Consider the following 12,325-nt stretch of genomic DNA (forward strand, 5'->3'; position numbering starts at 1 on the left):
TTGAGTGATCATCACAGTAATAATATTTCTCCAATCTTCTTTTTTTATTCTGTACCAAACTTCAAACTTCATTGAATTGGAAAATTCTAAAATGTCAAAATTCTTTCTCCCAAAAATCGAAAATGGCTCGTAAAATAATTCTTTTAGCGCCAAATTCTTGTTTCAACAACAACTGATTTTTTTTTTAATTGGTAATTATGTTAAAGCGTCTAAATTAATAGTGAATGGCACAATTTGGCACAATTTGTAAAAATTCACGTAAAAATGGAGATTATTGATTCTGAACGAGTTACTGGCAATGAGCCGAGGTCTCCGATTGATTTAAACATAAGCAAAATGACGGTGGTAAACTTGAAATCATTAGACTGGTACAATTACGAAATTACCCCTAAGAAATTAAAGATGACAAATACCGGAAAAAACGTTGTTGTGTGCGGAAATTGGCAGAAATCCCCACCGCATTTGTCCTCCGGACCGTTGCGGGGCGATTACACATTTTCACAGATACATTTTCATTGGGGACCCACTGAAATGATGGGGAGTGAGCATTTCATTGACGGAGGAAGGTGATTATTCATTGTAATTGTTTTATTCTCGAATACTAAAGCTCACAATTTAATCACTGCAGTCAGCCAATGGAGCTACACGCAGTTCACTTCAAAAGCGATTATTCATCTCAAGAAGCAGCCATGAGAGAAACTGATGGCATAGTCATGCTAGTTTATTTCTTCAAGGTATATCTGAACACGACATGGGGATTTCAATAAATGAACCCCCAGTTAAATGCACTGTTAAAAAATTACTTTTGAACTTTCAAGTGAAAAAGCTTCAAATTTTTAACAACGACAAAGTTACATGAAATTTCTGTATATTTTTTCATTGCCGAATCAGTCAATTTCTTGAATATTCAAGTAATTCTCGATTTTCAGGTCTATACGGCACGAAAAACCTTGGAAAATTTTAAAATTCAGGCAACAACGTTTCTGAATTGTTAAACTATTGACAATTGAATTGTATGTGATGCTCAATTTTCATGATGAGTTTGGAAATTCAAGCTTTCATTGAAAAATCAACGTTTGTTTAACATGAAAAACCCAATTTTCGTTAACTTTCAAGATGAATGAGAAATTTAGTGAACGCTTTCATTTGAAATTGAACTCAGCCTCACAACATAGAAAATTTAGATGGCGCTGTGACTGAAATTTCAAGAAATTTTTTAACAGTGTGAGATCCTCAATGTCGTATTTATGACAAACTGAAAATATTCATCAATACCGTACTGATCACTTAGCTTCAGTCGATGCCGAATTCAGCACTCAATGGTATAGTCAATAATCTATCATCGATTCAACCTCCAGACTCTTCAGTTAGAATTTCTACCGAACCAATTAGCAATATCCTGCGGCCCTTCGCAGATGACTATTTTTTGTACAAGGGTACTGTTCCGGTTGGCAAGTACGAGACGCCTGTTATGTGGCTTTTCAGTAGAGAACCGATTGCAATTTCTCTCGAACAGGTAATTTAGAAGATCTTCGGGCATACTTTAACCCTAGTCTGGTCACCATACGCAACCCTGTGACTCTGGTCACCTCCGCGGCGATTTGCCGCCGTGTTATTTCGGCACCAGCATTGCCGAATTCACTCTACACTGTCCGGGCGCGTTTAGCGAGTTTCTGGCAACCACGCGCGATGGATAATTTCATTTAACACGGGGAAAAAATAATTCATCTGTTCGAAATAATTTTTTTTTTCAGGAAATTCGAGAAATATGTTGTTCTAAAAACTACTGTAATTTTTTACACATGGCAATTGATAAAGTCAAATTTTTATGAATTTTTCCGGTCAGGTAGTCAATTGTAATGAACCTTTTCATCCTGAGAGTCATTAGATTTCTGGACACTTTTTTTCCAATGTCAATTCTCCTAGAAGTTTCGGACACTTATCGAATTGACATACAAATCATCATTTTTGAAGGCTCAAATGTATATCATCTTCAATGTCAATCTTTATCTGAATTTTTTGTTATTTCTCTGGAGATTTTTTAGTTCGATGAACGAAATAAATATTTCCCCTAGATTTCCAGAATGAAAAGGTCTATTGAAGAAAAACGACGCGCGCCGGGATTTCCCTCATATGGTGACCGATCTAGGGTTGGGAGCGTCAGCATTTTCTTCACAATATTTTAATGCAAAACGTCAGATCCGACAGAATTAAGGGACTTCATTGTGTACAATAGGTCATTTTGACGAGAAAATGCAAAAGTATGGGAATTGCCACAGGTTTAACTACGAAAATGCGCGTAATCATTTGGAAATATATCCTCAGGTGGCGCAATTTCGGAATTTGAACGATCGAAATTTCAACGGAATATTGAACAACTTACGACGTCTCGAACCTGCGAATCCCCGAGTTTTTTACGTTAGTCCGAAGAGATCGAATTACGCCTCACTCTTACCAGTTCCACCGGATTCAATCCCTTGACATCGAGTCCGAAAGCTTCTGCTAATGGAACTTGAGATGTGGGATGATGTTTATTTTCTACGACGTCTTCGTCTTTTCCTCCGTTCGTCGGCGAGATTACATCCGGGGTAGAGGTCATCGCAGTTTGCACCGCCAAGACCGAGAATCGAGGCCTTGATTGAATCGAACATGACAGGCCAGGTGCCTTGGCGAAACATGCGGCCACACAACCAACTCATTCCCAGACTTCAACAAAAAATGGGAATTCAGCAATTAAATATTAAAACTTGACGGAATTCAACAAAACAGATTTACAAGTATTTTTTCACCCCCTAGTCAGATTTTAAAAAATCAATAGAAATATTTGACACTCTCCAGATGAAATTCTATTAGAATTTTTATTGAAATTGTATTGAAATTTCGATTTTTTGTCGATTTCTGCAGAAACTTCTTTGACATTTACACATTTTATTTTTTTTTGCTAAAACAAATGGGAAATTTCTTTCGTCACTACATCGTCAATATATTTATTTGCAATAAATTAGCAATTAGCTTCCGAAAGGAATTTCTATGACGATGTATTCGAACTTGAAGTCAATTAATTAAATTCAACATTGTCCTAACGTTAATTTTTTGTCCCCGGGTTAACTCAGAAAAATTCGCTATTCGCCGCACACGATTAGAAGCAAAAATCCAATAGAGTTCGATTATTATATGCGATGCCTCTTGTATTACCTCCAAACTGGCAGCCACACCTTCTGAGCTGTATTCATATTCCTCGAATGCTGATTATCCCGACATAATGTCCACCTCAAACACCGTCCGGCGTCATGTTCTGCCACCATAGCGGCCTCGATCGACCTGAGTACTCTATGAGCAAGCTCATTGAGTTCCGCGTTGTTGTTATACCCGAATTTCGAGGAGAACGCATTTCGCTTGAGTCTTATTGTTGCATTAGCTACGACTGTAGCTGTTGTTGTTCCTGCATTCTACAAAAGCGAGACGGAATATTCGACAATAATCATTCTATCTGAATAAATTACGAAGTGAGAAACATTATCTAGAGCGATTTAGTTCACCGTAATGGACATGAGCAGTTGAATAATGAACAATCCAAAAGCCAGGAATGCCAGGGCAGTGAGTGCAATTTCGAAGAAGTCTGTGATCGTCAATTCTCCTTTTCCTTTCCACGAGACATCGTGCCAGGAGTCGTCTTCATGGTCTGCCTCGTAATAATGTTCTTCATGAATTATTGGAACTAGGTCGCTGTGGGACGGGTGATGATAGGACGGTGGCGGCGGTGGTGGCGGGTGGCTGTATTGATGGCCCGTTGGGGGTTGACTGAATTGGTGATGGCCAGTTGGTGAAGATATAAACTCTAAAATGTTTCCCGTTTTTAATTTTGTGTTGTCGAAATTTAGAGAAGTGAATTAATTAAGGGGCGATCGTGGTCGTGCCATAAAGTGAGGGGATTATTTTCGAATGTCCAGGGTTGCCACTGATCGAAATAGCCTACTCAAAAGAGAGATTATTGTTCAAAGAAATTATTGAGCTAAGAATTTCATGGATTAATTTTTTATATTTTTCTTGGGCATTTCAAGTTTATTTCTCCCCGTTACACTCGCGGACTCAACTGGAGTCTAGTTAAACAACTTTAAGGATATCCAAGTATTTTTTACAGTTTGGTACGGACCATACTATAGACTCAACTATAGATTCAACCATTTTCAATCATCAAATTTGTCGATTAAATTGCGTGAGAAAAATTTGAAAAAAAAAATTATGAATATTCAACGTCATTCAATGTACATTTTGCACAAAAATATAATTTTTTTGAACATTCGTTGTTTATAAATAAATAATTGAGATTGTTTCAACTTTTGGAAACCCGATTTTTTCGGGATGAAATTGATTTCTGGTAAAATTCTGAATATGAGTAACTTTGTTACGATTCCGAACAAACTGCTTTTGGTGGAAAATTGGTGTTGATAAATTATTTCATCAATTTTCCTTCAAAAATAAACTTTCTCATTTTTTCCAGATTTTTAAAATGCTGTCTAAAGGTTTAATATCGAGATTCAAATTCAGACCTCCAAAGTTTAAATAATAAAATCATTCTAAAATGTTCGGGAACTTAGGGGTAAATAGGGCTCGAAAGAAAGCGGTGATGTTAGAATATAAAAGTAGAAACTCATTTCACTGGAGAAAAAATAGCTAAAGTACTTGGATATCCGTAATAATAATTATGATGCCACTAATCTTTAGCAATAACTACCTTCGCCATCATCGTAGAAGGATCCGATTTTACCCGGAGCGATAGGAGCCATTGGAGCTGGCATTGCATAACCCGTGACTTCACCATCGAACTGTTCAAAATTATGGGGAATCCCTTTTTTCGATATTTTCTTATGCACCTTCTTCGGCATGTAGTGACGATAAACATCATCGAGAGTAGTCGTTCTGCGAGGAAAAAATTTTTCTACAGGATAAGGGAGAAGGAAGAACTTCGCAAAAAATTTTACGAAAAATTGAAAATTCGCGAATTACCTCTGGAGCCATTCTTTGTATTTACTACTCCCCTCGTCCGATAATAACATATCGTGAACAGTGACATTTTCCTCTCCGATAAAATCCGGCATTGAATTCGCCGATGGATCTTCGAGGCGTTTTACTCTCGTCGATTTCACCTCGCGGAATATCTCTTCAGCGATGAAACCGTGACACAGGTACTCATTCATTCTCTTCCTGCGGTAAGCCAAAAAAAATGAAGATAGATAAATTATGGCGATAAGACGAATCTTATGATTCGTCTCCCTTTCATAAAATAATAAAAATAGAATTGATAAAAAGATAATAATAATAAAAATATAAAGTAAAATAATGGAATAAAATTTTAATAAATATTTGTATGATCTAATATCATTCGCTGTAACGTACCTGTGATACTCCATTTTATTGAGAGCCTCCTCGTACGTTCCATCCACCGTGACATTCTCCACTGCCGCTTCAGTTCCAATTTTTTCGTTTCTATTAGTCGCATCCAACAGAAACGTTCCAGGAAGAAGATCGAAAGATAGGATGTCATCTGGACTCAAGCAGAAATCATTCCCATCGTAGTAGCACTCCTCACCGGAGGCTTCTAAAATCCTCACGACAATCAAGAAGAGGATGATCATGATTCGTTCGCTCGGGTGTTGGGCCCGCACTGACGACGATCTTCCGGCATTTTCGTCAAGACATGCTCGTGCCTATGATAATTGTCCTGTCCGCTAGGTGTAATTGCATTTACCGCAATAATCAGAGGCAGCCTTGTTCACTTGCACGGTAGAAATCAACCCAGGGAATTCACACATGAATTCCTCATTCCTAAATGAATTAGCAATTTCGGCGTCCATGCCTGAGAAAAACTCGTGCAGCTCAGGCGAAGTGAAAACAAGAAATTGCTTTCGTCACTGCGTAGTCAACATATTTTTGATACTAAATCAGTAATTTATTTCCGAATGGAATGTCTATGACGATGTATTTAAATTGAATTCAACATTTCCCCAACGTTACAATTTTTTCAATTTTCCCTGAATATTAGTTTCAAAATAAAACCAATATTCTATTAAATTTTCTCAGCAGGTGATGCAATAAACTCATGATTTAACGTGGTCAAGTTCTCATTGGGAAGAATATTTTAAATCAATTGGTATTTTATAATAAATATTTTAGTTACATCTGTACATTCAAATTCATATTCAAACCAAAATTTGTTATCCTGATAAAAAAAAGTTCGAATTTTCAGATTTGACGAACACAATGTTTCCATTCCGAAACAAAAAAAAAGTCTGTATTTTGCTGACGCCAATAAAGTGGGTGATTACCTCTGAATTATTATGTTACTAGCAGGAGTAACGGCTGATTAAATAGTGTTTAACTGATTCAGTCGACAAACTATAAATCATTAATATGCTGCGAGACATCGATACCAAATGGAAGAGACCAGGGAAGTGATTACAAGGATCTCGGATTGAATGGAATAGCTAAAATTGAGTGATTCCCACAATTTGGCAACTTTCATCTTCTATAGATAGGATCATATTTTCATGAACACCCCTGAGGTCTCACCGAATAATATTTTCAAAATTATAAAGACTCCACTTTATCATTCGAATCATGTCGCTGTGACTATCGGATTACCTCCTCCATTAACGATATGTATTTAAATTTAGAAATGAAGGACTAAATGCAAAAAATGTAAATGAGAATGAAAAATACATAAGGGCCTCTCGTATGACTGGCGACTCAGCCCACATGTAAACAAATTAAATCCGAAAATCCCCTTGTCATCACTAGTCTCAATTACCCATTCAATATCGAAATCTGACACTCATGATTAAATACACGTGTATTAAAAACCACTTACACTCTCATGAATGTTTTAGGATTTCGAATAGACGTGGAGATATGTGGATGGCGGGAGCAGGATATGCCAAGGTGATGGGTAATGGGACCTTTGTTCCCCTGGGAACCACTCCACCTGTCTAATATCTCGGCAAGAGTGGCTGTATTCGCTCGTGCTTCATAGCCCACTTCTCACATTTTCCATTTTTCCTATCTGCCGTGCGTTCATTTCTTTTTTCACCAGGCATGACCAATAAAATTACGGGCGCACGAGGAGCATCATCGGAAATTGGGTGTAACGTGTCGAATGGATGGTTAGGGAGCAGTTGGTGTAATGGGGGATTTCTCACGTGTAAAAGGTTGTGGTGTTGTTCTTGCGGGTTTCGGGGGTCGGGTCACCCCTCGCAGATTCAGGTGTTTGATTGATCATTTCGATTATATTTCGTGCGAGTTTAAGGGTTCCTTAATGGGACTTTTTGCACCATTCTCTTTTCTTAATGTGGGAAGGAATGACAGGACGAATTAGATATTTATTCATTAATTGTAGACCCAAATGCATAATTCCAATCACATTTTAATCGTTTTAATAGAGCGGATAATCTACGAAGAGTGCCAATTCTATAGAAATGTTCAACAGAAAAAGTCAATAGAATTCAATTTTTCTATATAACTTACTCCATTGATATCTTGGCTTTTTTCGGGGGGAAAGTCGACTTTCGCCAAAATCGAATTTTTCCGCCGGGTGACCGCCGATTCTGTATTTCCTGGCCCGCCTGATGCCACAGCGCCCCTCACTTGCCCCAGAAATGCAGGAATAAAAAATTTTTTTTTTCCCGCCCCCCCGAGCCAAAGTGCCATATTTAGGCTTTTTTCGGGGGGAAAGTCGACGTTCGCCAAAATCGAATTTTTCCGCCGGGTGACCGCCGATTCTGTATTTCCTGGCCCGCCTGATGCCACAGCGCCCCTCACTTGCCCCAGAAATGCAGGAATAAAAAATTTTTTTTTTCCCGCCCCCCCGAGCCAAAGTGCCATATTTAGGCTTTTTTCGGGGGGAAAGTCGACGTTCGCCAAAATCGAATTTTTCCGCCGGGTGACCGCCGATTCTGTATTTCCTGGCCCGCCTGATGCCACAGCGCCCCTCACTTGCCCCAGAAATGCAGGAATAAAAAATTTTTTTTTTCCCGCCCCCCCGAGCCAAAGTGCCATATTTAGGCTTTTTTCGGGGGGAAAGTCGACGTTCGCCAAAATCGAATTTTTCCGCCGGGTGACCGCCGATTCTGTATTTCCTGGCCCGCCTGATGCCACAGCGCCCCTCACTTGCCCCAGAAATGCAGGAATAAAAAATTTTTTTTTTCCCGCCCCCCCGAGCCAAAGTGCCATATTTAGGCTTTTTTCGGGGGGAAAGTCGACGTTCGCCAAAATCGAATTTTTCCGCCGGGTGACCGCCGATTCTGTATTTCCTGGCCCGCCTGATGCCACAGCGCCCCTCACTTGCCCCAGAAATGCAGGAATAAAAAATTTTTTTTTTCCCGCCCCCCCGAGCCAAAGTGCCATATTTAGGCTTTTTTCGGGGGGAAAGTCGACGTTCGCCAAAATCGAATTTTTCCGCCGGGTGACCGCCGATTCTGTATTTCCTGGCCCGCCTGATGCCACAGCGCCCCTCACTTGCCCCAGAAATGCAGGAATAAAAAATTTTTTTTTTCCCGCCCCCCCGAGCCAAAGTGCCATATTTAGGCTTTTTTCGGGGGGAAAGTCGACGTTCGCCAAAATCGAATTTTTCCGCCGGGTGACCGCCGATTCTGTATTTCCTGGCCCGCCTGATGCCACAGCGCCCCTCACTTGCCCCAGAAATGCAGGAATAAAAAATTTTTTTTTTCCCGCCCCCCCGAGCCAAAGTGCCATATTTAGGCTTTTTTCGGGGGGAAAGTCGACGTTCGCCAAAATCGAATTTTTCCGCCGGGTGACCGCCGATTCTGTATTTCCTGGCCCGCCTGATGCCACAGCGCCCCTCACTTGCCCCAGAAATGCAGGAATAAAAAATTTTTTTTTTCCCGCCCCCCCGAGCCAAAGTGCCATATTTAGGCTTTTTTCGGGGGGAAAGTCGACGTTCGCCAAAATCGAATTTTTCCGCCGGGTGACCGCCGATTCTGTATTTCCTGGCCCGCCTGATGCCACAGCGCCCCTCACTTGCCCCAGAAATGCAGGAATAAAAAATTTTTTTTTTCCCGCCCCCCCGAGCCAAAGTGCCATATTTAGGCTTTTTTCGGGGGGAAAGTCGACGTTCGCCAAAATCGAATTTTTCCGCCGGGTGACCGCCGATTCTGTATTTCCTGGCCCGCCTGATGCCACAGCGCCCCTCACTTGCCCCAGAAATGCAGGAATAAAAAATTTTTTTTTTCCCGCCCCCCCGAGCCAAAGTGCCATATTTAGGCTTTTTTCGGGGGGAAAGTCGACGTTCGCCAAAATCGAATTTTTCCGCCGGGTGACCGCCGATTCTGTATTTCCTGGCCCGCCTGATGCCACAGCGCCCCTCACTTGCCCCAGAAATGCAGGAATAAAAAATTTTTTTTTTCCCGCCCCCCCGAGCCAAAGTGCCATATTTAGGCTTTTTTCGGGGGGAAAGTCGACGTTCGCCAAAATCGAATTTTTCCGCCGGGTGACCGCCGATTCTGTATTTCCTGGCCCGCCTGATGCCACAGCGCCCCTCACTTGCCCCAGAAATGCAGGAATAAAAAATTTTTTTTTTCCCGCCCCCCCGAGCCAAAGTGCCATATTTAGGCTTTTTTCGGGGGGAAAGTCGACGTTCGCCAAAATCGAATTTTTCCGCCGGGTGACCGCCGATTCTGTATTTCCTGGCCCGCCTGATGCCACAGCGCCCCTCACTTGCCCCAGAAATGCAGGAATAAAAAATTTTTTTTTTCCCGCCCCCCCGAGCCAAAGTGCCATATTTAGGCTTTTTTCGGGGGGAAAGTCGACGTTCGCCAAAATCGAATTTTTCCGCCGGGTGACCGCCGATTCTGTATTTCCTGGCCCGCCTGATGCCACAGCGCCCCTCACTTGCCCCAGAAATGCAGGAATAAAAAATTTTTTTTTTCCCGCCCCCCCGAGCCAAAGTGCCATATTTAGGCTTTTTTCGGGGGGAAAGTCGACGTTCGCCAAAATCGAATTTTTCCGCCGGGTGACCGCCGATTCTGTATTTCCTGGCCCGCCTGATGCCACAGCGCCCCTCACTTGCCCCAGAAATGCAGGAATAAAAAATTTTTTTTTTCCCGCCCCCCCGAGCCAAAGTGCCATATTTAGGCTTTTTTCGGGGGGAAAGTCGACGTTCGCCAAAATCGAATTTTTCCGCCGGGTGACCGCCGATTCTGTATTTCCTGGCCCGCCTGATGCCACAGCGCCCCTCACTTGCCCCAGAAATGCAGGAATAAAAAATTTTTTTTTTCCCGCCCCCCCGAGCCAAAGTGCCATATTTAGGCTTTTTTCGGGGGGAAAGTCGACGTTCGCCAAAATCGAATTTTTCCGCCGGGTGACCGCCGATTCTGTATTTCCTGGCCCGCCTGATGCCACAGCGCCCCTCACTTGCCCCAGAAATGCAGGAATAAAAAATTTTTTTTTTCCCGCCCCCCCGAGCCAAAGTGCCATATTTAGGCTTTTTTCGGGGGGAAAGTCGACGTTCGCCAAAATCGAATTTTTCCGCCGGGTGACCGCCGATTCTGTATTTCCTGGCCCGCCTGATGCCACAGCGCCCCTCACTTGCCCCAGAAATGCAGGAATAAAAAATTTTTTTTTTCCCGCCCCCCCGAGCCAAAGTGCCATATTTAGGCTTTTTTCGGGGGGAAAGTCGACGTTCGCCAAAATCGAATTTTTCCGCCGGGTGACCGCCGATTCTGTATTTCCTGGCCCGCCTGATGCCACAGCGCCCCTCACTTGCCCCAGAAATGCAGGAATAAAAAATTTTTTTTTTCCCGCCCCCCCGAGCCAAAGTGCCATATTTAGGCTTTTTTCGGGGGGAAAGTCGACGTTCGCCAAAATCGAATTTTTCCGCCGGGTGACCGCCGATTCTGTATTTCCTGGCCCGCCTGATGCCACAGCGCCCCTCACTTGCCCCAGAAATGCAGGAATAAAAAATTTTTTTTTTCCCGCCCCCCCGAGCCAAAGTGCCATATTTAGGCTTTTTTCGGGGGGAAAGTCGACGTTCGCCAAAATCGAATTTTTCCGCCGGGTGACCGCCGATTCTGTATTTCCTGGCCCGCCTGATGCCACAGCGCCCCTCACTTGCCCCAGAAATGCAGGAATAAAAAATTTTTTTTTTCCCGCCCCCCCGAGCCAAAGTGCCATATTTAGGCTTTTTTCGGGGGGAAAGTCGACGTTCGCCAAAATCGAATTTTTCCGCCGGGTGACCGCCGATTCTGTATTTCCTGGCCCGCCTGATGCCACAGCGCCCCTCACTTGCCCCAGAAATGCAGGAATAAAAAATTTTTTTTTTCCCGCCCCCCCGAGCCAAAGTGCCATATTTAGGCTTTTTTCGGGGGGAAAGTCGACGTTCGCCAAAATCGAATTTTTCCGCCGGGTGACCGCCGATTCTGTATTTCCTGGCCCGCCTGATGCCACAGCGCCCCTCACTTGCCCCAGAAATGCAGGAATAAAAAATTTTTTTTTTCCCGCCCCCCCGAGCCAAAGTGCCATATTTAGGCTTTTTTCGGGGGGAAAGTCGACGTTCGCCAAAATCGAATTTTTCCGCCGGGTGACCGCCGATTCTGTATTTCCTGGCCCGCCTGATGCCACAGCGCCCCTCACTTGCCCCAGAAATGCAGGAATAAAAAATTTTTTTTTTCCCGCCCCCCCGAGCCAAAGTGCCATATTTAGGCTTTTTTCGGGGGGAAAGTCGACGTTCGCCAAAATCGAATTTTTCCGCCGGGTGACCGCCGATTCTGTATTTCCTGGCCCGCCTGATGCCACAGCGCCCCTCACTTGCCCCAGAAATGCAGGAATAAAAAATTTTTTTTTTCCCGCCCCCCCGAGCCAAAGTGCCATATTTAGGCTTTTTTCGGGGGGAAAGTCGACGTTCGCCAAAATCGAATTTTTCCGCCGGGTGACCGCCGATTCTGTATTTCCTGGCCCGCCTGATGCCACAGCGCCCCTCACTTGCCCCAGAAATGCAGGAATAAAAAATTTTTTTTTTCCCGCCCCCCCGAGCCAAAGTGCCATATTTAGGCTTTTTTCGGGGGGAAAGTCGACGTTCGCCAAAATCGAATTTTTCCGCCGGGTGACCGCCGATTCTGTATTTCCTGGCCCGCCTAATGCCACTGCGCCCCTCATTAATAGAAATGCAATAGAATTTCCCAACGAATTCCCGAGGTCATTCTATTAATTTTTTTTGAGCGTGATATTATATTATTGTCATTGTGAATTTCATATAGTTTTTAAACATCTCTGCGGAGCGCAAATTATTACGCGATTGCTTCATTCACTGGATTTG

General features: G+C 42.9%; 1 protein-coding gene across 1 annotated transcript; it reads right to left on the minus strand.

The window, feature by feature from the left end:
* Nucleotides 1-2,511: 2,511 nt before the first annotated feature.
* Nucleotides 2,512-5,636, minus strand: LOC107048844. Its single transcript, XM_015272272.2, has 6 exons — nucleotides 5,398-5,636; nucleotides 5,008-5,205; nucleotides 4,736-4,920; nucleotides 3,540-3,838; nucleotides 3,196-3,449; nucleotides 2,512-2,706 (listed from the first exon to the last, which is right to left on the minus strand). Exons 1-6 carry the CDS (start codon nucleotides 5,634-5,636, stop codon nucleotides 2,532-2,534), a joined length of 1,350 nt encoding a protein of 449 aa, XP_015127758.2. The 3' UTR covers nucleotides 2,512-2,531.
* Between the last annotated feature and the right edge of the window lie 6,689 nt (nucleotides 5,637-12,325).

This window comes from Diachasma alloeum, unplaced genomic scaffold (genome assembly GCF_001412515.2).
Source record: "Diachasma alloeum isolate Michigan unplaced genomic scaffold, Dall2.0 Dall_scaffold_00198, whole genome shotgun sequence".
NCBI classification, from domain to species: domain Eukaryota; kingdom Metazoa; phylum Arthropoda; class Insecta; order Hymenoptera; family Braconidae; genus Diachasma; species Diachasma alloeum.

Bases quoted from the DNA above. Each gene is read 5' to 3' on its own strand.
- LOC107048844 (XM_015272272.2), bottom strand. From the start codon at position 5,636: ATGATCATCCTCTTCTTGATTGTCGTGAGGATTTTAGAAGCCTCCGGT. The intron at 5,206-5,397 runs GTACGTTACAGC...GGCTTACCGCAG, and splicing joins AATAAAATGGAGTATCACAG to GAAGAGAATGAATGAGTACC. The intron at 3,450-3,539 runs GTGAACTAAATC...TCGCTTTTGTAG, and splicing joins AACTGCTCATGTCCATTACG to AATGCAGGAACAACAACAGC.